We start from the raw sequence: 24,598 nt of genomic DNA, 5'->3' as shown, positions 1-24,598 counted from the left end.
CCCGGCCTGGGCCCTTCTGCGCCTCCCTTGGCCTTTGTCCGGCGCCAGGAGGCCGGGCCCGCGCCCCCCGCGGCCGCCCGGGCCCGGGCCCGCGTCGGGCGCCTGGCTCTGTACGCGAGCCCGGGGATCTGCGGCCTCCGCGGTCCCCCTCCCCCGCCCGCCCTCTCGTGGAGCCCGGCGCCGGCGGCGGCTGCCCGGGCGGGGGTTGCGGCGCTCAGGAGAGGCCCCGGCTCCGCCCCAGGCCTGCCCAGGGGGAGAGCGGAGCGGCCCGCAGCCGGGTCGGGTCGGGGCCCCTCCCGGGAGGAGCGTGGAGCGGCGGCGGCGGCAGGTGAGAGGCTGAGCCCTGGGCGGGGGAGGGCGCCGGGCCGGAGGCACTAACCGTCCCGGGGACCCTGCGGTCTGAGGGGGCTGCGACCCCGGGCCCACCCCGTGGCCGGCGCCGCGCCGCGGCTGCTGGGCGGCGAGGCGGGAGCGGCTCCCGGAGGGCCGCGGGTCGCCGAGGGGCCGGGCCGGCGAAGGGGGAGGCCCAGGCGGCTCCGGCCTAGGCGAGAGGCCGGCGCAGAGAGGGGGCGCCCCGGCAGCTGGAGGCCCCGGGCGCCCCGGGGAGCCTCGCTCCCTCCGTGACAGGTGGGCCTCGAGTTGGGAAAGTTTGGAGCCGGCGAGGGGCGCCGGGACCAGGCCCCGCTGGTCCTGCTTCCCGGCCCTGGGCTACGGGGAGCCTGCCGGCCCCAGGCCCCGCTGGAGCGAGACGGAGTGCACACTCCCTTAACATGAGTTGACATTAAACGGAATGACCCACCGGGGCGTCCTTTTCCGGGCCAGGCCTGGGGATGGAGGTTTGGGACCGCAGCCTCTGCCATTCCGACCTCGATGAGGGCAGGGCGAGACGCGAGCGGGGCCACTTCGGCTGGGAGACGTTCAGCCTCCTTTTTTTCCGTTTTCGTTTTGAAAAGGTGCCTTTCTGCCCTCCGGAGCGTTTCTTCATTCTCTCTAACCTGCACTTGCGAGTGTGGACCAAACTTTAGCTTGTCACCCTTTCATTCCCCCTCGCCCCAGGCTCTCGGTCCAGGAAGAGAAGCGAAACCGCAGGATTGGTAGGGGTAGTTACTGGAAACCGTGGAGCTGTTGGATTGCGGAGGGGAAGGTTAGCAGTGAACTCTGAAATCACACCAGTCATTCCAATCGCTCCTTAATGTCCTCTGGGGAGTTCCGTGTAACGATGTGTGCCCTCTCCCCGCTTTTAATGTTAAAGAGAAGTTCTCAGGGGATCGGGCAGCAGTTGATCTCTTGCAGGGGATGGACATATTTGCTCAAAGTGGCCTGTGCATTGACTGGTCAGGAAGGAGTTTAAAAATGGTGTCCTCTGCCCCTCCCTGCTCGGAAGGAGTGCTTGAAGCAGATGTCGAAGTGGAGAGAAGCCTCCTGCTCCAGGGAGTGGTCGGAAGGTTTTGTAAAGGGATAGTTATGGAGCTGTGCTAATCTCCTGAATGAATGCAGGCTGATGGCTTTACCATGGGTCCTCTGTGAAATTTAAAATGATTAATTCCCATTTTCATGAGCTCCTGTGAGCTCTTCGGAGAAAGGAGCTATATAATAGTGTTATTTGAAGTTATTTGTAGCTTCTGATTCATGCTGTATTCTTTTGGCATTATTAATGATTCATATTTTTAGTTTAAGAAGCAGTTCCTATGTGTTTGGGAAAAAAAATACCTGAAAGTACTTAGCTAGATTCTGAGGTTTATAGAAGGGATTTTCTTTTTGCAAGCTGGCCCTTGGGTTTTGTTTGTTTTTTGTTTGTTTTTGTTTTATTTTGCTTTTTTGCCTCTACTCAGCCTTTATACGGATTAAATGAAAGGTTTGAGGTGTTTTGCTCTTAAAATCAGATCAGAACCAAGAAAAACAAGCTCATCTCAGGAAAGGTCTTCTAAGCTGCTCTGTAACTTGAAATGTATTACTGTTTGATGGGTCACATGGTCGTTGATCACTTGTATGCAACCTTTCATTGAAATAATTACTGTGAATTTTGTTATCAGTGGAGACGCTGCTCCCTTTCTAGTTTTCATGGTTTCACTGCCTCCTTTTTCAGTAGAAATGATGGAAGAATTGCATAGCCTGGACCCTCGGCGGCAGGAATTGTTAGAGGCCAGGTTTACTGGAGTTGGTGTTAGTAAGGTGAGTATACTGATGCTGATGAATACTATTCATAGTTTAAACAAATGATTGCTGGGGAGAAGTTTTGGCTTCTAGTTTCAATGAAGTTTTAAATCCTGCCAGTCATTCCAGTAGTCACTTAATGGTCTGTCTGAATGTGTTCTGTGGAGATACACGCTGCTTTTGCCTTTTCAGAATAGAACAGGTCTCTGATGGTCTTGTTGCAGGCACACTAACAGGCTATATTGGATTTAGATTCTGTGGCATATTTTGTGAAAACTTCTGTCACTCAGAAAAATACTCTTGATTATAAGGCATTGAATAACTTCATTACACTGTGCTCTCTGGGTATTTACATGGTAGAACATGGAACATTTGCGTCGGTAAAGTTTGTTGGTTTTCCAGATCTGCGCTTTATCAGATTCCTCCTGGTTGCACCCCTCAGCTGCTTTATCACTCCTCCTGTTTTTCTTGTTTTTATTTTTGTTTGTGGGGACATAAAATAAGATCAAGCCCCCGATAAAGGGGCAAGTGTGGAATTACGCAGTGTCATGGCTCCCTGGGCGTCCGTCTGTACCTGCCTGTCCGCCCTTTTCTCAGAGGATGGTTTTAGTATAATATGCAAGCCAAGTAAGAGTTTGGTGAAGTATGTAAAGTGCATTTGAGATGTTTTATTTAAACGCTTCAGTGATCCAGGTTTCTGATATTACTTGGGTTGAGACATTTGAAACTCTGAATTTTTGATCTTTAACCAAAGTGATACTATTTCTTTCTGGCTTTTCAAGAAATCCTCTTGCTTTGGTTAGTTTCTTCAAGGAGAAAGAGTGTGTTATGGTTTTTAGTTAGAAAAACTGGCTGCCTTGAAGGGTCTCACAGTTTCGGTGAGCTGAGATAGTCTAGCAGTTTTGGTTTCTTCAACAAATACTGACTGCCGTAGCTTGCTAGGCATCGTGTGAGGTGTTAGCGGTGCTGCCTCAGCACGGTGCTTCCACACCTGCAGTAAGGAGGGAGAGAGAGAGACAGAGACAGAGGCAAAGACACTGCTGTGACAAGGTGCTGTGGTAACAGTGTTTGTTATGCACTAGTTGGTGATTTTTTTGAAGCTGTAATTAAATAGCTGACTTGTGGCACTCTGGACTGGCTGTATCCCTGATCCTTGTTCTGTATCAAAGTTATATATGTACAAATGTATATTCCCTTACGTAGGTGCAGTAGCCTCCCATAGAAGTGAGCAGTATACTGAGTGTTAAATTGATCTCTGGTTCAGTTGATTATTTAGCAATTATATGTGATAGGTTTTTAACTTGGAATTCGGTTTACTGTTCATATCCAAATCTGTTTGTATGGTCCCCCACTGACTAAATCAGTAAGTTTGTATTCAAATTCTACCAAGTTAGGCCAGCGCCCTGGCTCAACAGGCTAATCCTCCGCCTTGCGGCACCTGCACATCGGGTTCTAGTCCCAGTTGGGGTGCCGGATTCTATCCCGGTTGCCCCCCTTCCAGGCCAGCTCTCTGCTATGGCCCGGGAGTGCAGTGGAGGATGGCCCAAGTCTTTGGGCTCTGCACCCGCATGGGAGACCAGGAGAAGCACCTGGCTCCTGGCTTCGGATCAGCGCGGTGCGCTGGCCACAGTGGCCATTGGAGGGTGAACCAATGGCAAAAAGGAAGACCTTTCTCTCTGTCTCTGTTTCTCTCACTATTCACTCTGCCTGTCCAAAAAAAAAAAAAAAAAATCAAATTCTACCAAGTTAAAAGTCATCTGTCTTTGCTATTATGATATTTTTCTTTCTGGTTTGTTTTCAGTTTCATGAAGGCTATATTTAAGCACACTAATACTTTTGACAGAGTGGGACATAAGTGATGGGAATGAGTGATATTCTGAATTTTGTACCTAGACTCAAAATAATGTAACTATAGGCTGGCGCCGTGGCTTAACAGGCTAATCCTCCGCCTTGCGGCGCCGGCACACCGGGTTCTAGTCCCGGTTAGGTTGCCGGATTCTATCCCGGTTGCCCCTCTTCCAGGCCAGCTCTCTGCTATGGCCCGGGAAGGCAGTGGAGGATGGCCCAAGTCCTTGGGCCCTGCACCTGCATGGGAGACCAGGAGAAGCACCTGGCTCCTCCTGGCTTCGGATCAGCGAGATGCGCTGGCCACGGCGGCCATTGGAGGGTGAACCAATGGCAAAAAGGAAGACCTTTCTCTCTGTCTCTCTCTCTCACTATCCACTCTGCCTGTCCAAAAAAAAAAAAAAAAAAAAAAAAAGTAACTGTGGTATCAGAGTACTTTTAGTGCAGTTACCTATTTCATAGGAAGTTTTACCAAATAGAAGTTCTTTATACAGAGAAGTTCATCTGTATCCTGTTGTTTTTATGCCATTAATTGTATGTTGTTTTGATGTTTTCCATGGTAAGTATATTGATTACAAGAAATGTTATTCAAGGACTAGCAGGAGAGTATTTGTTTTTTCATAGCATATAAACTTTTTAAAAAAAGTATAAATCTTTCTGTAGTTTTTAGCACCAACCATAGGAAAAGAAGATACCTATTTTGTAGGACATTTCTTACCTGCAAGACATTGTATGTCTCCTAGCACTGCTTTGAGATGGGGGTGGGAACGGGCAGTAAGTAGTACTGGGAGAGAAAGGTACTTGGGAGAAACTCCTCCTGGCTTCAGATTCCTCATCATGGGTGACAGTTTCTGAATGAAGATACCACTGTGTTGAGGATAGCTTTCGGTTTTGCAAAGAGCAAGACAGATCTCAGCCCCTACTGCTCCAAAGGGGAGAGTAGAGTGACTTCCTGGTGATGCTGCCATCTGGTGGGACTTGTGTAGCCCCATGGGCTGTCTCTTGAGTTTCTCCTAATTATTCATAACACATTTTGTACTTTTGATGTCCATAGAAGGCAGAAAGTCACTGCCAATGTGGGTTCTTTCCCAGTGGTCAAGAGTGTTGGAAGTAGCTGCAGTCTTCAAGTGGTTTGGTTACTGTCATATCAAGTCTAGTTTTTTGGACCTAAACCTAGCACAAAACTTAGGCTAAATCAAAAAGGCCAGCCCTTCACGTTTATTATTTATATTTAAACTGCTTTTTATTTATTTTAGTTTTTTTATTTGTAAGTTTTTCATTTTCTTGCACAGTAAGTTTGTATGCATTCAGTTTCTCTTTCCGTTACCGTATTTATTTCATAGTGATTGGTAAACCAAAGTCATTTGTTGCAGGCTTTGGGATATGCTCTGTTTTTGTTTAAATGATTGATGTTTTCTGTCATTTGTGTGCTTTTGACAGGAGTAGCCTGATGCACACAGAGAGATGTATAGCAGGCTCTCCTGATCTAGCTACCATTTTGGCTTGGAACCATCCATTTAGCAGCTTTGAGGTGGTAAGATTAAATTGGGTTGTAAATATACTTCTGCATTTTTTATTTTTTTTATTTTTTATTTTTTGACAGGCAGAGTGGACAGTGAGAGAGAGAGACAGAGAGAAAGGTCTTCCTTTTTGCCATTGGTTCACCCTCCAATGGCCGCTGCGGCCGGTGCATCACGCTGATCCGAAGGCAGGAGCCAGGTGCTTCTCCTGGTCTCCCATGCGGGTGCAGGGCCCAAGGACTTGGGCCATCCTCCACTGCCCTCCCGGGCCATAGCAGAGAGCTGGCCTGGAAGGGGGGCAACCGGGATAGAATCCAGCGCCCCAACCGGGACTAGAACCCGGTGTGCCGGTGCCGCAAGGCGGAGGATTAGCCTGTTAAGCCACGGCGCCGGCCAAATTTATTTTTAACAGGTGTGTTGGTTGATAGCCTGTACTTTACTCTACGTACTAGATGGCTACACTGACTGATGCCATCTGCATTGTTCCCATTGGTTGAAGTGCAGACTTGTTAAGGATCACTGTATGACGATAAGCACTTGTATTGTAATGACGTAATTTCATACAGAGTTGCATAAACCAGTGAAATATTACTGCAAAATGAAAGAATTGTTTCTGTAAAACTAGAGTTAACTGCTAGGACCAGCACTGCAAAATGAAAGAATTGTTTCTGTAAAACTAGAGTTAACTGCCAGGGCCAGCACTGTGACATAGTGAGTGAAGCCACCGCCTGCAGTGCCAGCATCACATATGGGCGCCGGTTCGAGACCCGGCTGCTCCACTTCCGATCCAGCTCTCTGCTATGGCCTGGGAAAGCAGTGGAAGATGGCCCAAGTCCTTGGGCCCCTGCACCCACATGGGAGACCCGGAAGAAACTCCTGGCTTTAGATAAGTGCAGCTCTGGCTGTTATGGCCACTTGGGGAGTGAACCAGAGGATGGAAGACCTCTCTCTCTCTCTCTGCCTCTGCCTCTCTGTAACTCTGTCTTTCAAATAAATAAATAAATAAATATTAAAAAAAAAAAAACTGCCCACGAAAGACTAAGTATAAATTGAGTCAACAAGAATGAGATATCGGGGGCCATCGCTGTGGCTCCATGGTAAAGCCACCACCTGTGACACTGGCATCCCATATTAGGCTCCAGTTCGAGTCCCAGATGCTCCAATTCCAGTCCAGGTCCCTGCTGATGCTCCTGGGAAAGCAGCAGAGGATAGCCCAAGTGTGTGGGCCCTGCACCCATGTGAGAGGCCCAGATGAAGCCCCTGGCTGCTGCCTTCAGACCAGCCCAGCTCCAACCATTGTGGCTATTTGGGGAGTGAATCAGCTGATGGAAGACCTCTTTCTCTATCTCTCCCTTTGTCTCTGTAACTCTGCCTTTCAAGTAAATAAATGAATCTTTAAAAAAAAATAATGAGGCACCCATGCCGTGGCATAGCAGGTGAGGCCACCACCTGCAGTGCTGGCATCCATATGGGCACCAGTTTGAGTCCCAGCTGCTCCACTTCTGATCCAGCTCTCTGCCATGGCCTGGGGAAGCAGTAGGAGATGGCCCAAGTCTTTGGGTCCCTGCACTCGTGTGAGAGACCTGGGAGAAGCTTCTGGTTCCTGGCTTCCGATAGGTGCAGCTCCTGCGTTGCGGCCATCTGGGGAGTGAACCAGTGGATGGAAGACCTCTCTCTCTCTCTCTCTCTCTCTCTCTGCCTCTCCTTCTCTCTGTAACTCTGCCTTTCAAATAAATAAATAAATTTTTAAAAAAAAAAAAGAAAAGAAAAATAGTGAAGTATCTGGAAAAGATTATATATATTTTTTTAATCTGGAAGGATTCTCGGTTTATATTCTTGGCAGGTATCTTGTAAGTTCCACTTTACTGTTTGGAAAGAAATTTGTTTTTAAAGATGTGTTGGGGCCAGTGTTGTGGTAGAGTTGGTTAAGCCACGGCCTGCAACACTGGCATCTCACATGGGTGCCAGTTCAAGGCCCAGCTGCTCCACTTACGAACCAGCTTCCTGCTAATGCACCTGAGAAAGCAGCAGAAGATGGCCCACGTCCCTGGTTTCCTATACCCACTTAGGAGATCTGGAAGAAGCTTCTGGCTCCTGGCTTCAGCCTAGCCCAGCTCCGGTCATTGTGGCCATTTGGAGAGTAAACTGGTGGATGGAAGATCTCTCTGTCTCTCCTCTGTCACTCTGCTTTTCAAATAAATATATTTTAAAAAATTGTTTATTAGGCAGAGTGACAGAGAGAGATCCTCCACCCGCTGGTCAACTCCAAATACAACAGTCAAGGCTAGGCCAGCTGAAGCCAGGAACCAGGAACACCATCCTGGTCTCCACATTGGGTGGCTTAGGCCCAAGTACTTGGGCTGTCTTCTGCTTTGCCAGGTACATTACAAGGAAACTGGTTTGGAAGCAGAGCAGCTGGGACTTTAATTGGCACTCTGATATAGGGGGGCTAGCACTGCAAGCAGCAGCTTAATCTATACCATACTGCCAGACCTAAAATTGGTATTTATTTTATTTTACTTATTTTAAATGCAAAGGGATAGATATAGAGAAGCCTTCCATGTGCGTGCTCTTTCCCTACATGTCTTCAAAAGCTAAAGCCAGGAGCCTGGTACCCAATCCAGGTCTCCCAGGTAGCTGGCAGGGACCCAAGTATTTGAGCCATCATCTGCTTCCAAGGTGTGTATTAGCAGGAAGCTGGATCAGAAGTAGAGGCAGGACTTGAAACCAGGCCCTGCAGTACATGATATGGATGTCCCAAGTAACATCCTAACTGTTGTGCCAAACACCTGCATCTCCTTTTTTTTTTTTTTTTTTTACAGGCAGAGTGGACAGTGAGAGAGAGAGAGAGAGAAAGGTCTTCCTTTGCCGTTGGTTCACCCCCCAATGGCCGCCGCGACTGGCGCACTGCGGCCGGCGCACCGCGCTGATCCGATGGCAGGAGCCAGGTGCTTCTCCTGGTCTCCCATGAGGTGCAGGACCCAAGTACTTGGGCCATCATCCACTGCACTCCCTGGCCACAGCAGAGAGCTGGCCTGGAAGAGGGGCAACCGGGACAGAATCCAGTGCCCCGACCGGGACTAGAACCTGGTGTGCCGGCCCCGCTAGGCGGAGAATTAGCCTAGTGAGCCGCGGTGCCGGCCCTCCCTTTATTTTTTAAAGAAATTGAAACTGGAGATCGTAGAGATGTATAGTGGATGTAGTTTGTGGGAGACTATAATCAGTAGATCTATAACTCAAAAGACATAGCTGAAAAGGCTGATAAAAGAACGTACATTTGGGGCTGTCATTGTGGCATAGCGGGTAAAGCCACCGCCTGCAATGCAGACATCCCATATGGGCACGGGTTCAAGTCCCAGCTGTTCTACTTCTGAACCAGCTCCCTGCTATGGCCTGGGAAAGCAGTAGAAGATGGCCCAACTGTTTGGCCCCTGCACCCACTTGGGAGACGTGGAAGAAGCTCTTGGCTTTAATCTGACAATTTGGGGAATGAACCAGCGGATGGAAGATCTTTCTGTTTCTCCCCTCCTCCCCTGTTACTCTGCCTTTCAAATAAATAATATATATATAAAGATTTTATTTTATTTTATTTATTTGAAAGACAGAGTTATAGAGAGAGGTAGAGACAGAGAGAGCGGTCTTCCATCCGATGGTTCACTCCCCAGTTGGCCGCAACGGCCAGAGCTGTGCAGATCCGAAGCCAGGAGCCAGGAGCTTCTTCCAGGTCTCCCATACGGGTGCAGGGGCCCAAGGACTTGGGCCATCTTCCACTGCTCTCCCAAGCCATAGCAGAGAGCTGGATTGGAAGTGGAGCAGCTGGGATTTGAACCAGCGCCCATGTGGGATGCCGGCACTTCAGGCCAGGGTGTTAACCCACTGCACCACAGCGCCGGCCCCTAAAATATATCCTTAAAAAAAGGATGTACATTTATATATGTTAAAAAATGCGTTTTTAGCCAGCATAGCAGCTCACTAGGCTAATCCTCTTCCTGTGGCGACGGCACTCCAGGTTCTAGTCCCAGTTGGGGCGCCAGTTCTGTCCTGGTTGCTCTTCCAGGCCAGCTCTCTGCTGTGGCCCGGGAAGGCAGTGGAGGATGGCCCAAGTGCTTGGGCCCTGCACCCGCATGGGAGATCAGGAGGAAGCACCTGGATCCTGGCTTCGGATCGGCGCAGCGCACCAGCCATGGCGGCCATTTGGGGGGTGAACCAACGGAAAGAAGACCTTTCTCTCTGTCTCTCTCACTGACCCATCTGCCTGTCAAAAAAAAAAAAAAGTGTTTTAAGATTCCCCACTCTAAAAGTGCTGTTTTAATTAATGTTATTGGTTTCAGTTGTATTGAGTAAAAAGGATTGAAAAGGGCCGGCGCTGCGGCTCAATAGGGTAATCCTCTGCCTTGTTGCGCCGGCACACTGGGTTCTAGTCCTGGTCGGGGCGCCGGATTCTGTCCCGGTGGCCCTCTTCCAGGCCAGCTCTCTGCTGTGGCCCGGGAGTGCAGTGGAGGATGGCCCAAGTGCTTGGGCCCTGCACCCACATGGGAGACCAGGAGAAGCTCCTGGCTTCGGATCAGTGAGGTGCGCCGGCTGCAGCGGCCATTGGAGGGTGAACCAACGGCAAAAGGAAGACCTTTCTCTCTGTCTCTCTCTCTCTCTCTCTCTGTCCACTCTGCCTGCCAAAAAAAAAAAAAAAAAAAAAAAATTCTTGTGCCAAAACAGAACCACTTTTCACAGCTTCTCATTTTGTTCTTTTCAATCTTTTTTTTTTTTTTTTTTTTTTGACAGGCAGAGTGGACAGTGAGAGAGAGAGAGACAGAGAGAAAAGTCTTCCTTTGCCGTTGGTTCACCCTCCAATGGCCACTGCGGCCGGCGCATCGCGCTGATCCGAAGCCAGGAGCCAGGTGCTTCTCCTGGTCTCCCATGCGGGTGCAGGGCCCAAGCACTTGGGCCATCATCCACTGCACTCCCTGGCCATAGCAGAGAGCTGGCCTGGAAGAGGGGCAACCGGGATAGAATCCGGCGCCCCAACCGGGACTAGAACCCGGTGTGCCGGTGCCGCAGGCGGAGGATTAGCCTGTTAAGCCACGGCGCCGGCCATTGGCTCAAGAATCTTTACTTTGTAAAGCTTGAAGCAAGATTATTTACTTTTAAGAAGTACCACAGGGGCCGACGCTGTGGCATAGTGGATAAAGCCACTGCCTGCAATGCCTGCATTCTATATGGGCACTGGTTCCAGTCCCGGCTGCTTCACTTCTGATCCAGCTCTCTGCTATGGCCTGGGAAAGCAGTAAAGGATGACTCAAGTCCTTGGGCCCCTGTACCCGTGTTGGAAATGGCTTCAGATTGGCCCAGCTCTGGCTGTTGTATCCATTTGGGAATGAACCAGTGGATTGAAGTCCTCTTTCTCTCTCTGCCTCTATCTGCGACCCTGCCTTTCAAATAAAATAAATAAATCTTTTTTTAAAAAAAGTACCACATAGTAGACGTTGAATATTTTCTTTAGGAAAAATAATATCTTACAATCTTTTTGTGTAAGTTGATAAGGCTGAGAGCAAAATCATCTTAAATTAATGAGATTTGACTTCTAAAAAAGTGTTTAACCAACTAGTACCTTTCTCCCCTGCCATGTAGCTAATTGCATCAGGCAGGTTCCAGGTCTGGCTGTCCGGTGTCGGCTGTTGACGTCACAGTGCCAGCACTCTGTGACGCGGCAGTGCTGTGCCTTCAGTGCACTCTGGACAGCGCTCCTGAGTAGAAGTGCTGCAAAGCTGTCTGCGTTTAGACTGAGGCTTTGGAAGGAACTGTTGGTAAACTTCTTAGGCTGACCTTCGTATTGTCCTCTCTCTGGTCTACCATAGTATTTATTTGAATCTTTCATCATTTCACATAGAGTCAAGTATCAGCTCACATCTCCTCTTTCTCTGGAATCAGTCAAGTGTTTCCCTGCCCCACTGTTAGTACCTTAATGCAGACTTTTCTCATTTATAGCTGTAGTAGTCTGTCCTACCCCATGCATCTTTCTCTGAACTGCTGCCAGTTTTATTTCTGAAAATATTAATACTCTTGCCTTTTCTCTCTCTGTTTTTTCTTTTTAAAAATTTCTTTGAAAGCCAGGAAGATATGAGGTAGGTGGGGGAGAGATCTTATATCTCCAAATGGCTGCAGCAGCCAGGGCTGGGCCAGGTGGAAGCCAGGAGCCAGGAACTCCACCTAGGTCTCCCACATGAATGGCATGGACTCAAGTACTTGGACATCTTCCATGCTTTCCTGTGCATTAGCAGGGAGTTGCATCCAAAGCAGAGCAGCTGGGACTCCTGCCCGCACTCCGATATGGTACACGGGCACTGTAAGTGGTGCTTTAAACTGCTGTACCACAATGCTGACCCCTCTTTCTTGCTTTAAAGGCTCCCCATTACCTCTTCTAATATGAAAGGTTTATCTATTGCAAGATTTATTTATCTGAGAGGCAGAGTTACAGACAGGGAAAGACACAGAGAGAAAGGTCTTCCATTTGCTGGTTGACTCCCCAAATGTCTGCAGAGGCTGGAGCTGAGCTGATCTGAAGCCAGGAACCAGGAGCTGCTTCTGGGTCTCCCACGCGAGTGCAGGCACCCAAGCTTCTGAGCCGTAGCAGAGAGCTGGATGGGAAGAGGAGCAGCCAGGACACAAACCAGTGCCCATCTGGGATACTGGCGCCACAGGCAGAAGCTTAGCCTACCACCACAGCACTGGTTCCGTACCCTTTCTATTGTATTGATTACCAAAATAACAGGAATCCTTAACTTATCGAAGGTTAATGCCAGTGTCCTTGCCTGCATCTTAGTCTTATAAAAAAACTATTTAGTCCTCTTCCAACTCTCTTGCTATTCTGTTTTTAATTGTATATATTTTTTCTTCAGATTTTTATTTATTTATTTGAGAGGTAGAATTACAGATGGTGAGAGGTAGAGACAGAGAGAAAGGTCTTCCATCCACTGGTTCACTCCCCAGATGGCCACAATGGCTGGAGCTGCACCGATCCAAAGCAAGGAGCCAGGTACTTTTTCCCGGTCTCCCATGTGGGTGCAGGGCCCCAAGAACTTGGGCCACCTTCTACTGCTCTCCCAGGCCATAGCAGAGAGCTGGATTGGAAGAGGAGCAGCCGGGACTAGAACCGGCGCCCATACGGGATGCCGGCACTTACGGCCAGAGTGTTAACCCACTGCGCTGCAGCTCCAGCTCCCCAGCTTTGTTCTTGAATGGTGTTCTCGCTAGGTTTAAAACTGTAGGCTGGGTATTATTTTCTTTCGGCATGTTATTCACGGTTGTCCACTGGCTTCCATTTTACTGTGTTTTTTTTTTTTTTTATTTTTAGTTGAAATGTCATTGTCTTAAAGGTAATCTTTTTTTCTGTCAGTTTTCATGGTTTTCTCTGAGTTTTTGTACTCTAATGTGGGGATGGAAGATGTATCTAAGTCAGATTGTCTTTATTCTGCTTGAAGTTCGTTGGATTTCTTGAATCTGCGCATTGCTGTTTTTCTCAGTTCTAGAATATTCTCAGCCATTGTCTTCTATATTGCTTCTGGTCTTGTTTTTGTCTTCTTTTCTGGCACTCCATTTAAATATATGTCTGACCTTGTCATTGGATTGTTTTGTGCCTTCTACTCTGTCTTCTGTATTGCTTATCTTTTCTTTCCCTTGTATGAATACTTGATAATTTCTTCTAATCTTCTACTTCATTAATTTTCTCTTTAGATTTGCCTAATCTGCTTAAACCTATACAGGAGCTGGTTTATGACTGGGTCATGCTTCTTCAAATATGGGATGGATTCTCCAGACTGCCATCTTTTTTAGTTTTTTTTTTTTTTTCATTTATTTAATAGCAGACAGAGAGAGAGAGAGAGAGAGAGAGAGAGAGATGGAGAAACATAGAGATCTCCCATCCACTGGTTCGCTCCCCAAATGCCTGCTTGGGCCTTAACCTGGAGCCCTGAATTCTATCTGGGCCCTCACAAGAATGGCAGGGACACAGGTGCTTGAGCCATCATCTGCTGCCTTGCTGGGTGAAACTGGAATTGAAAGTCAGACTAGGGGGAAGGGGGCAATGCAGCCTCTGCTTGCAGTGCCTGCATCCCACACGGGCACCTGTTCGAGTCCCAGCTGTCCCATTTTTTTGTCCAGCTCCCTGCTGATGCGCTTGGGAAAGTAGCAGAAGATGGCCCACATGTTTGGTTCCGTGCATCTGTGTAGGAGACCCAGAAGAAGCTCCTGGCTCCTGGCTTCAGCTGGCCCAGCCATTGCAGCTATTTGGGGAGTGAACCAGCAGATGGAAGATCTCTCTCTGCTTTTCTTTCTATATCTCTGCCTTTCAAATAAATAAATAAATCTTAAAAAAAAAAAAAAAAAAGTTAAACTGGAGGGGCCAGCATTGTGGTCTAGTGGGTTAAGTCGGCGCCTATGATACTGGATTCCCATTTAGATGAGCTTTCATGTCCTTGCTGCTCCACTTCCAATCCAGCTCCCTGCTAATGTACCTGAGAAAGCAGCTGAGGATGGCCCAAGTGCTTGGGCCCCTGCACCCATGTGGGAGACCATGATGAAGCTCCTGGCATAGCCCTGGCTGATGTGGCCATTTAGTTGTGAACCAATGAATGGAAGATTTCTCTCTCTCTCTCTTTCTGAAACTCTGCCTTTCAAATAAAAATAAAATAAGTATTTTTTAAAAAGTGGAGCTGGAACTCAAGCCAGGCACTCTAACATGTGATGGGTGTCCTAAGTAGCATGTGAATCACAGCGCCAAATGCATGCATGCACTGGCTAAACACTCCAAACTCTTCTTGACCTTTTACCATGCTAGTGCCTTGTTTCTCTAATCCAGAAAGATTTGGCTCTTTCTAGTCCCTGCTGTTCCTTTCTTAAACTTATGCACATTTCTTTGATCATTCCTGGAGTACTTGGTGACTTTGGCCTGCAGAAACTTCACCATCTCATCTGTTTGGTTTCTGTGAGGCTACCGAGCTTCTGTTGTGGGGTCACTTGTTGGGTGGTTGCCTGTTCCTGGTCAGGTTCTTCACCATGAGAGGGACTTTTGCGAGAAATATTGTTTTATAATTCAATCATGTTTACTTTTTATTCAAGGAATACTGCTTTGTGGATTGTAGCAACCTGAAGGATCTGGAGCACCATTGAGGCCCAGCTTCTCAGTTTAGTTTATTGACTTTGACTGTTTTCCAAGATTCTTATGTCTTAAGTTGTCTCCCTGCCTTCTTCCCATTCCTGGACAGCTGTCTGTCTTATCTGTACCATTGCTTTTTGTAGTTTCAGTTACCTTTGCTTAACTGTGGTCTAAAAATATTAACTGGAAAATTCCAGAAACAAGCAACTGTTAAGTTTTCAAGTTGCATGCTGTTCTGAGAAGCAAGATAAATCTTGTACCATCCCACCTTGGATGTGAATCATCCCTTTGTCCAGCATATCTGCAGCACACACTCTGCCCACCCTTAGTTACTTAGTAGCTGTCTCTGTTATCACATCGGCTGTTACAGTATCACAGTGCTTGTGCTCAGGAACCCTTATTTACTTTAATAATGACCCCATGTGCAGGAGCAGTGATGCTGGCAATTCAGGAGCCTCTTTTAAAGCGCTTCCTCTAAGTGAAAAGGTGAAAATTCTTGACTAAGAAAAGAAAAAAGGTGATGTATGCTGAGATTGCTAAGATCTCTAATAAGATCAAAGAATTTTTTTTTAAGATTTACTTATTTTATTTGCAGGCAGAGTTACAGAGAGAAAGAGAGAGAGAGAGAGAGATCTTTCATCTGCTGGTTCACTTCCCAGATGGCCACACGGCTGGGGCTGTGCCAGGCCAAAGCCAGGAACCAAAAACTTCATCCATGTCTCACACATGGGTGCAGGGCCCAAGCATTTGGGCCATCTTCTGCTTTCCCAGGCCATTAACAGGGAACTGGATTGGGATTGAAATAGCTGGGACTCAAACCAGCGCTCATATGGGATGCTGGTGTCACATGTGGTGGTGTTAGCCTGACTGAGCCCCAGCCATTGTGGCCCTTTGGGAATTGAACCAGCAGATGGAAGACTCTATCTTTCCCTCTCTGCTTGTAACTCTGCCTTTTAAATAAATAAATAATTTTTTAAAAAAAGATACTCTCAAAGGAAGGATGATGTCTATTTCCTAATACTAATTAGATGGAGGAGATAAAAAAGTTGGTCACTAAACCTTACTTTTTAATGTGTTGAAATATACATAACGCCGGCGCCGTGGCTCAACAGGCTAATCCTCCGCCTGCGGCGCCGGCACACCGGGTTCTAGTCCCGGTCGGGGCACCGATCCTGTCCCGGTTGCCCCTCTTCCAGGCCAGCTCTCTGCTGTGGCCAGGGAGTGCAGTGGAGGATGGCCCAAGTCCTTGGGCCCTGCACCCCATGGGAGACCAGGAGAAGCACCTGGCTCCTGCCATCGGAACAGCGCGGTGCGCCGGCCGCAGCGCGCTACCGCGGCGGCCATTAGAGGGTGAACCAACGGCAAAGGAAGACCTTTCTCTCTGTCTCTCTCTCTCTCTCACTGTCCACTCTGCCTGTCAAAAATAAAAAAATAAAATAAAAAAAAATATACATAACATTAAAATTTGCTATTTTCACCATTTTAAACTAAATAGTGATGTTAAGTACAGCACAGTATTATACAACTATCAGTGACTACCCTCCATTTCCAGAACTTTTTCATCTTCCCAAACTGAAACTTCACATCAGTTAAAAAATAATTCTCATTTCATCCCTGTCCCCAGCCTGTGACAACCATCATTTCTGTTTTCTGTCTCTAAATATGACTACCCCACAAACCTCTAGTAGTTGTCCATATGACATTTATCCTTTTATGTCTTCAGCTTATTGCTCTCAGCATACTGTCTTCAGATACTCTGTGTGTCAGAGTATTCCTTTATAGGCAGAGTAATTTTCTATTGTTTGTTTATCTTACAACTTGTTATCATCTGCCGATGGATACTTGGGTTACTCCCTACATTTTGGCCATTGTGATTAATGCTGACATGAACAGTTAGTCCCTGCTTTGAATTCTTTGCGCAAAATATCTTCTTCTTTTTTTTTTTTTTTTAAGGTTTATTTATTTACTTGAAAGTCAGAGTTACACAGAGAGAGGAGAGGCAGAAAGAGAGAGGTCTTTCATCTGATGTTTCACTCTCCAATTGACCGCAATGGATTGGTGAAGCCAGGAGCTTCCTCCAGGTCTCCCATGCAGGTGCAGGGGCCCAAGGACTTGGGCCATCTTCTACTGCTTTCCCAGGCTGTAGCAGAGAGCTGGATTGGAAGTGGAGCAGCTGGGTCTTGAACTGGCGCTCATATGGGATGCTGGCGCTTCAGGCCAGGGCATTAAACCGGTGCGCCACAGCGCTGGTCCCTGGGCGAAGTATCTTGAAGTAGAAATGTTGGATCAGGTTAAACTCTATTCTTGTTGAAGCTTGATTTTCCTTCAGGCCTCATTATTGACTAAGGGCAGCCAGAAAATCGTGGTTTATTTTTGATTCATATTGTGCAAGTCTTAGAAGTCTTTGAAATTCTATTAGTATTTGTATGTGAGCTGGTAATAATTTTTAAATTCTAACTATTTTTTGTGAATAGTATTGCAAAGTTGAAGAATGAAGCCATCATCTGTAACTTGGTGAATTGTTTTAACCAAAACTTGTTAATTTTATAAAGATAACAGCAAATGACTGTCAAAATTTGCTATATTAGAATTTTATTTGAAAATTGAGAGTATGACCTGAAATACTAAATTCTGGGAAGACCAGTAATATTGCCCACATAAAGGCCACAAGTTCTGTTGTGATGGATGGGACTTGTAGGACAGGTAACTTTGCTTCTCTAAAGGGTAGATATGTGACTTTTATCACATAAACTGCCTAGTTCCTCTTTTGTCTGTCTCCAGAGAACCACTCAGGATTAATTGTGAAATTAAAATGTAATCTGAAGGTCCAGTTGATCTCTGGAGATGGTGCCTCAGTTTAGGATATATTCTGTTAATTAACGTTAGCAGTGAGAGTTACTGTTCAAATTTAGCAGAAGCTACAGGCATCAAACTAACTTTTCAGTCTTTGTTATATTAGCACTTGACAAGCTAACAAGACACAATGCTCCATCAATTCTTCTGAAAGCCATTGGACCGACCTACTTGTGTCTGGACAAGAGCTATATTGAAATCCTTAGTGTCCACATTTTTCAGCAGATTTCAGACAACTGTTACTGAATCTGTAGTGTGTTGAGGTGTTGGGGGGATTAAAAATAATCAACCAGATGCACTGTTTGTGCTTGAGGCACTTAGAATAGCCAGCTATGGGACTCAGATATTTTTGGCACGTAGCTGAGGATAGATGTGATGATGTGAAGGTATTGAAAGTCAGAAGAAGAGAACATTAAGTAATTTGTTCAGGGGTCAGATTGTATATTGATAAACAGCCCAAGAGAAATTCTGATAAAATATATAGCTTGGCTTTAAAACTTAGCTGAGAAACTTCGGATCTAGGGCAGAATTTCTTTCTTAAAGGAATGAATTTTAATTAGTTAATATACTCATATAGCACAAAATTTAAAATATTTCAAAGATACAGAGTGAGACCTCTCTTCTGTGTTTTTCCCTTATCCACTTGGTTTCCTTCCCTGGAGTGACTATTATTAGCTGTTTCTTATGTTCAAGCTAAACAAGATCTGCAATTACACATGTCCATCCCCTCTATGTTTTTTTTTTTTTTTTTTTTTATTTTTGACAGGCAGAGTGGACAGTGAGAGAGAGAGACAGAGAGAAAGGTCTTCCTTTTGCCGTTGGTTCACCCTCCAATGGCCGCCGCGGTAGCGCGCTGCGGCCGGCGCACCGCGCTTTTCCGATGGCAGGAGCCAGGTGCTTCTCCTGGTCTCCCATGGGGTGCAGGGCCCAAGCACTTGGGCCATCCTCCACTGCACTCCCTGGCCACAGCAGAGAGCTGGCCTGGAAGAGGGGCAACCGGGACAGGATCGGTGCCCCGACCGGGACTAGAACCCGGTGTGCCGGCGCCGCAAGGCGGAGGATTAGCCTGTTGAGCCACGGCGCCGGCTCCCCTCTATGTTTTTAAAATACAAAGACAACTATGTACACTATTGAGCATTTTGCTTTTTGTGCTTAGAGTATTTTCTAAATTATTTTATATTAATACATATAGAGCTTCTTTGTTCTTTTTTTCCAGGGCCAAACCATACTTTTACCCATTTTCTATTGATGAACACTTAGATACAAAACAGTGTTTTATTGATATAAGCAGTGCTGTGGTGAATAGCCTTATACATAATGTCTTCAAACACCTTCAGATAGGTTTACATCGTAAATACTTAGAAAGAAAATTGCTGAGTCAAAGGATATGAGCATTTGTAATTTCAGTAGGTGTAGCCACATACTTCCATCAATGAGTGAAAACATTTGTTCCCCCTTAGTCAAGTGTTTCAAGGAAATACTTGGACAGAAATTAGGTTTTGTTTTTTGTTTTTTTTTTTTTGACAGGCAGAGTGGACAGTGAGAGAGAGAGACAGAGAGAAAGGTTTTCCTTTTTGCCATTGGTTCACCCTCCAATGGCCGCTGCGGTTGGCTCATCGCACTGATCCGAAGCCAGGAGGAGCCAGGTGCTTATCCTGGTCTCCCATGCGGTGCAGGGCCCAAGCACTTGGGCCATCCTCCACTGCACTCCTGGACCATAGCAGAGAGCTGGCCTGGAAGAGGGGCAACCAGGATAGAATCCAGCGCCCCAACCGGGACTAGAACCCGGTGTGCCGGCGCCGCAGGCGGAGGATTAGCCTGTTAAGCCACAGCGCCGGCCCAGAAATTAGGGTTTTGTACCCTGTAAAATGATAGGTAAAAAAAATTGTGTATAGCCGGCGCCGTGGCTCAACAGGCTAATCCTCCGCCTTGCGGCGCCGGCACACCGGGTTCTAGTCCCGGTCGGGGCACCGATCCTGTCCCGGTTGCCCCTCTTCCAGGCCAGCTCTCTGCTGTGGCTAGGGAGTGCAGTGGAGGATGGCCCAAGTGCTTGGGCCCTGCACCCCATGGGAGACCAGGAGAAGCACCTGGCTCCTGCCATCGGAACAGCGTGGTGCGCCGGCCGCAGCACGCTACCGCGGTGGCCATTGGAGGGTGAACCAACGGCAAAAGGAAGACCTTTCTCTCTGTCTCTCTCTCACTGTCCACTCTGCCTGTCAAAAAAAAAAAAAAAAAAAGAAAAAAAAAATTGTGTATATGTGTGGATATGTATTTTTCTGCCCATGGTTTCCATTATATTTCTACAAAGTTCTGTGGCTCAGAATTAAAGTTTTAAAAAGCACTCTTTGGGCCGGCGCTGCAGCTCAATAGGCTAATCCTCTGCCTTGTGGCACCGGCACACTGGGTTCTAGTCCCGGTTGGGGCGCCGGATTCTGTCCCGGTTGCCCCTCTTCCAGGCCAGCTCTCTGCTGTGGCCCGGGAGTGCAGTGGAGGATGGCCCAAGTGCTTGGGCCCTGCACCCCATGGGAGACCAAGAGAAGCACCTGGCCCCTGGCTGCGGCCATTAGAGGATAAACCAACGGCAAAAGGAAGACCTTTCTCTCTCTCTCTCTCTCTCTCTCACTGTCCACTCTGCCTGTCAAAAAAAAAAAAAAAAAAAAAAAGCACTCTGGTAGTTAGTTGCTCTGACTTACAGCACATTGCTTTGTGCACTATTTTGCTTTTATAGGAGACATTTGAGCAGAAGCTGTGTAAGTAATTATTACAGATGTTGCATAGGACTTATGCAGGAGACTGAACTAATTCCAACATTTTACTATCCTCTCGATTCCCTGGGAGGCCATGTTTTATAAGGTGTTTTTTCTATTAACAATTTATTTAGCTATGCTTTATTTCCTCAGTTTTGTTCATGAGAGCATTAAAATGGTATGAGGTAAATTTTACCACAAGGAGTTGAAATCTTTTCAACTGTTAGGAATTGATAAGATTTTAGTTCTGGTCAATTTGACATTTTAAATTGTGTATTTGAAAAATAGTTCAGAAATGCGCAGTATTATCTTTAGAACTTACTTGGGATCTGAGGAACAAACCTCTATACTAGATAACCTCCAAGTTCCTTTTGAGTTTTGTGTATGTAAATAAATTATACTTTGAGGTTTAAATGAAGAGTTATATTAAGTTCTGCTGTAAGTACTACTACAGGTAGAATTTCACCTTAACAGATTCCATAGGGCTTTCATTTTTTTGGATATTGGAATTAAATTGTTATGTGCATATTATTCAAAATAAAATTCCTAGTTAGTTAAAAGATAGGAGTCTGGCATTGTGGCACAGCAGGTAAAGCCACTACCTCGAATACTGGCATCCCATATGGGTGCCAGTTGACTCCCTGCCGCTGCTCCACTTCTGCTCCAGCTCTCTGCTGATGTGCCAGGCCCGGTTTCATTTTAGCATTTGGAGAGTGAACCAGCAATGGAAGACCTTGCTCTATGTCTCTGTAACTCTGCCACTCAAATAAATAAATAAATCTTAAAAAAGGGGAAAAGATTTAGTTTATTTAAAGATAATTGATAGTGTTATAGAACATTTTTTAAAAAAAGGTTTATTTATTTATTTGAAAGAGTTACACAAAGAGAGAAGGAGGGAGAGAGAGAGAGAGAGAGAAAATAAGTCTTCCATCTGCTGGTTCACTCCCCAAGTGACCACAACAGCCAGAGCTGGGCCAATCCGAAGCCAGGAGCCAGGAGCTTCTTCTGGGTCTTCTATGTTGATGCAGGGGCCTAAGGACTTGGGCCATCTTCCACTGCTTTCCCAGGCCATAGCAGAGAGCTGGCTTGGAAGTGGAGCAGCCGGGACTCGAACTGGCGCCCATATGGGATGCTGGCACTGTAGGCGGTGGTATGTTTTTAAATACTGTATTACTATTTGGTGGCTCATTTTGAAAGAAGGTATTTCTAGAGATAACAAAACTACTTTACATGCAAAAAAGTGGAGTGGGCCTATATGTGATACTCAGTACTGGAACAAAATGAAAAGATCTGAGCTTTTGATCAGCTGTCAGCTTCTTACTTGTTAATAACAATAAGGAAAAAGATAGTCGTTATATACTCTGGACCAGAACCAGAGGAGCCATTTGTTGCACAGAATTATTTGTTATAGGTAACTTACTTTAACAAGTTCTCCAGTATTTAATTTATTTCTGAAATAGTTGCTTAGAATAAAATTCTTATGAACCATCCTTACTGAACTACTTTTTACATTTGATCTTAGCCAAAAGGCTGAGAAGCGATCTGAGCTACTTTTTATTTATTTGGAAGACACAGAGAGATCTTCCATCCACTGACTCATTCCCCAAATGCCTGCGACACCTGGTGTTGAATCAAGCTAACACCAGGAACTGGGCATTCAATTCAGATCTCTAATCTAGGTGGCAGGGACCCCAATACTTGAGCTATCACCAGTTGTCTCCCAGCGTGTGCAATAGCAAGAAGCTGGACTTGGAAGCAGAGCTAGTACTTTCAAACCCAAGTACTCTGATTTGGGACACCAGCATCTTTTTTTTTTTTTTTTTTAATTTGAAAGAGTTACAGAGAGAGATAGAGCCAGAGAGAGAGACAGAGACAGAGGTCTTCCATTCCACTGGTTCACTCCCCAAATGACCACAAAGGCCAGAGCTGAGCTTATCCAAAGCCAGGATCCAGGAGCTTTTTCTGGGTCTCCCACGCAGGTGCAGAGGCCCAAGGAGTTGGGGCATCTTCTACTGCTTTCCCAGGGCATAGCAGAGAGCTGAATTTTAAGAGGAGCAGCTGAGACTAGAACCGGCGTCCATATGGGATGCTGGTGCTGCAGGCTGGGGCTTTAACCCACTGCACCACAGCGTCAGCCCCTGGGACACCAGCTTCTTAAGTGACACCAAACACTTGCCCCCTTACAGAACTTTTTAGAGAGACATTTGCTATACCAAACCTCTGATTATTGTGAATTTCTAAGATCTGGTCTCTGTTCATGATTTTAGTTAATAACTAAATTATTTGATGACAGACTGTGATAAACTTAAATATGGATGACACTAAAAAAAAGTAACAGATAATAACTAATAATCCTTAGTGGAGATAAAATGGAATACTTAAAAAAGTGTATATCCCAATCTGAAAGACAGAAGGAAAAGATGAGAAAGAAACAAAATATGTAACAGGGTGAAATAGGATAGATTTAAAACCAACTATATTGATAAATAAATTGTAAATGATCAACACACCAATTAAAAAGCAAGATCCAACTGGATTCTGTCTGCAGGAAACCAACTGTATTTTTAACACTTATCTTTATAAATATGTATAAATTCAAATATAAAGTTAAGTATAAAAAACTGAAGTGACTGTATTTGTATTAGACAAAAGAAACTTTAGAGCAAGGAAAATATTACGAGGTGTAGCAAAGCATATTTAATCCAAAGAAGAATCAGTTCATTGAGGAGACACAACAGTCCTAAATGTGTAAATAGTCAGTAATAGAGTGAAGCAGAAATTGATAGTTGAAAGGAGAAATAGATCCTCTACTATAGTTGGAAATTATATTTTCTCTCAATAATTGATAGAATGAGCAAGCAAAAAAAAATTGTTGAGATGGAAGATTTGGACAATACTCTGAATGGGCTGTATCTAATTGGCATTCATAGAATACCTTGCCCACATTCTCCTTAAGCATAGGTGGAACAGTTATCAAAACAGACTGCATGCTGGGCTATCAAAAACATCTAAAAGGATTGAAATCACACAGAGACTACTTAGACTACAATGGAATTAAATTAGAAACTAGAAATCAAAAAGAAAAAGGTATCTGGAAAGTACCCAAATATTTAGAAGTGAAGTAACATACTTCCAGATAAACCTCTGGATCAAGAAGAATTCACAAGAGAAATTAGAAAATGTTAAGAACTGAATGAAAATGAAAACACAGCACATCAGAGTTTATGGAATGTAGCTAACAGAATGCTTTAAAAGGAAACCTACAGCTCCAAAAGAAAGGGCTAAAATCAGCAACCCAAGATTTTGCCTTAAGAAGCAAGAAAAATAGCAATCTAAATAGGAGGGAAATAATGAAGACATGAAATAAATCTGAGAAACCTGTATTTATTATCGACATTAGATCTGCAGGGGTGGCCATTTGGCATAGGAGTTAAGCTGCTTGGGACACCTGCATCCCATGATGGAGTGCCTGGGTTTGAGTCTTAGCTCTGTTTCTGATTCCGGTTCCTGCTAATGTGCACCCTTGGAGGCAGTTGGTGATGGCTCAAGTACTCAGATCCCTGACACCAATGTGGGAGATGGATTAAATTCTCAGCTTCTGGCTTTTGTCTTGCCCAGCCCCAGCTGTTGTGGGCATTTGTGGAGTGTAACAACTCTCTCTCTCTGTCCCTCTGACTCTCTGCCATTCAAATACAATGAATTTTTTTTTGGACAGGCAGTTAGTGAGAGAGAGAGAGAGGAAAGGTCTTCCTTCCGTTGCTTCACCCCCCTAATGGCTGCTACAGTCAGCGCTGCACCAATCTGAAGCCAGATGCTTCCTCTTGGTCTCCCATGCAGGTGCAGGGCCCAGGCACTTGGACCATCCTCCACTGCCCTCCCGGGCCACAGCAGAGAGCTGGACTGGAAGAGGAGCAACCAACCTAGTCCGGCACCCCAACCGGGACTAGAACCCAGGGCGCTGGCGCTGCAGGCGGAGGATTAGCCAAGTGAGCCGCGGCGCCAGCCTATTGGCAGTTTCTGTCAGACATTTAAGAAAGAAATAGGACCAGCACTGTGGCAGTTCAAGTCTTGGCTGTTCCACTTCTGATCCAGCTACCTGCTAATGTGCCTGGGAAGGCAGCGGAAGATGGTCCAAGTGCTTGGGCCCCTGTACCCATGTGGGAGACCCAGAAGCAGCTCCTGATTTTAGCGTTGGATTGGCCCAGCTTCTGCTGTTGTGGCCATTTGGGAGAGATAGAAGATTCTCTCTCTCTCTCTCTCTCTCTCTCTCTCTCTCTTTCTCTCTTTCTCTCTTCTTTCTCTCTCTCCCACCCTCCCTCTCTGTAACTTTG

The 24,598-nt window shown here is 46.1% G+C and overlaps 1 protein-coding gene across 3 annotated transcripts in view; it reads left to right on the top strand.

Annotated features, from left to right (window-relative positions):
- The first annotated feature begins 228 nt into the window (after positions 1-228).
- The window catches only part of TLK2 (tousled like kinase 2), a 139,655-nt gene continuing 115,285 nt past the window's right edge, over positions 229-24,598 (top strand). The window contains exons 1-2 of one of the 3 annotated variants that reach the window (XM_062175639.1): positions 229-328; positions 2,090-2,172. In XM_062175639.1, the coding sequence (XP_062031623.1) occupies positions 2,092-2,172 (81 nt within the window). In that variant the 5' untranslated portion in view covers positions 229-328; positions 2,090-2,091. Of the gene's footprint in view, positions 329-2,086; positions 2,173-24,598 lie in introns of all 3 variants that reach the window. The other 2 variants (XM_062175638.1, XM_062175640.1) reach the window with 2 other exon arrangements.

Source organism: Lepus europaeus, chromosome 18, assembly GCF_033115175.1.
Source record: "Lepus europaeus isolate LE1 chromosome 18, mLepTim1.pri, whole genome shotgun sequence".
In the NCBI taxonomy this organism is placed as follows: Eukaryota; Metazoa; Chordata; class Mammalia; order Lagomorpha; family Leporidae; genus Lepus; species Lepus europaeus.
This window is presented reverse-complemented; position numbering and strand designations above follow the sequence as displayed.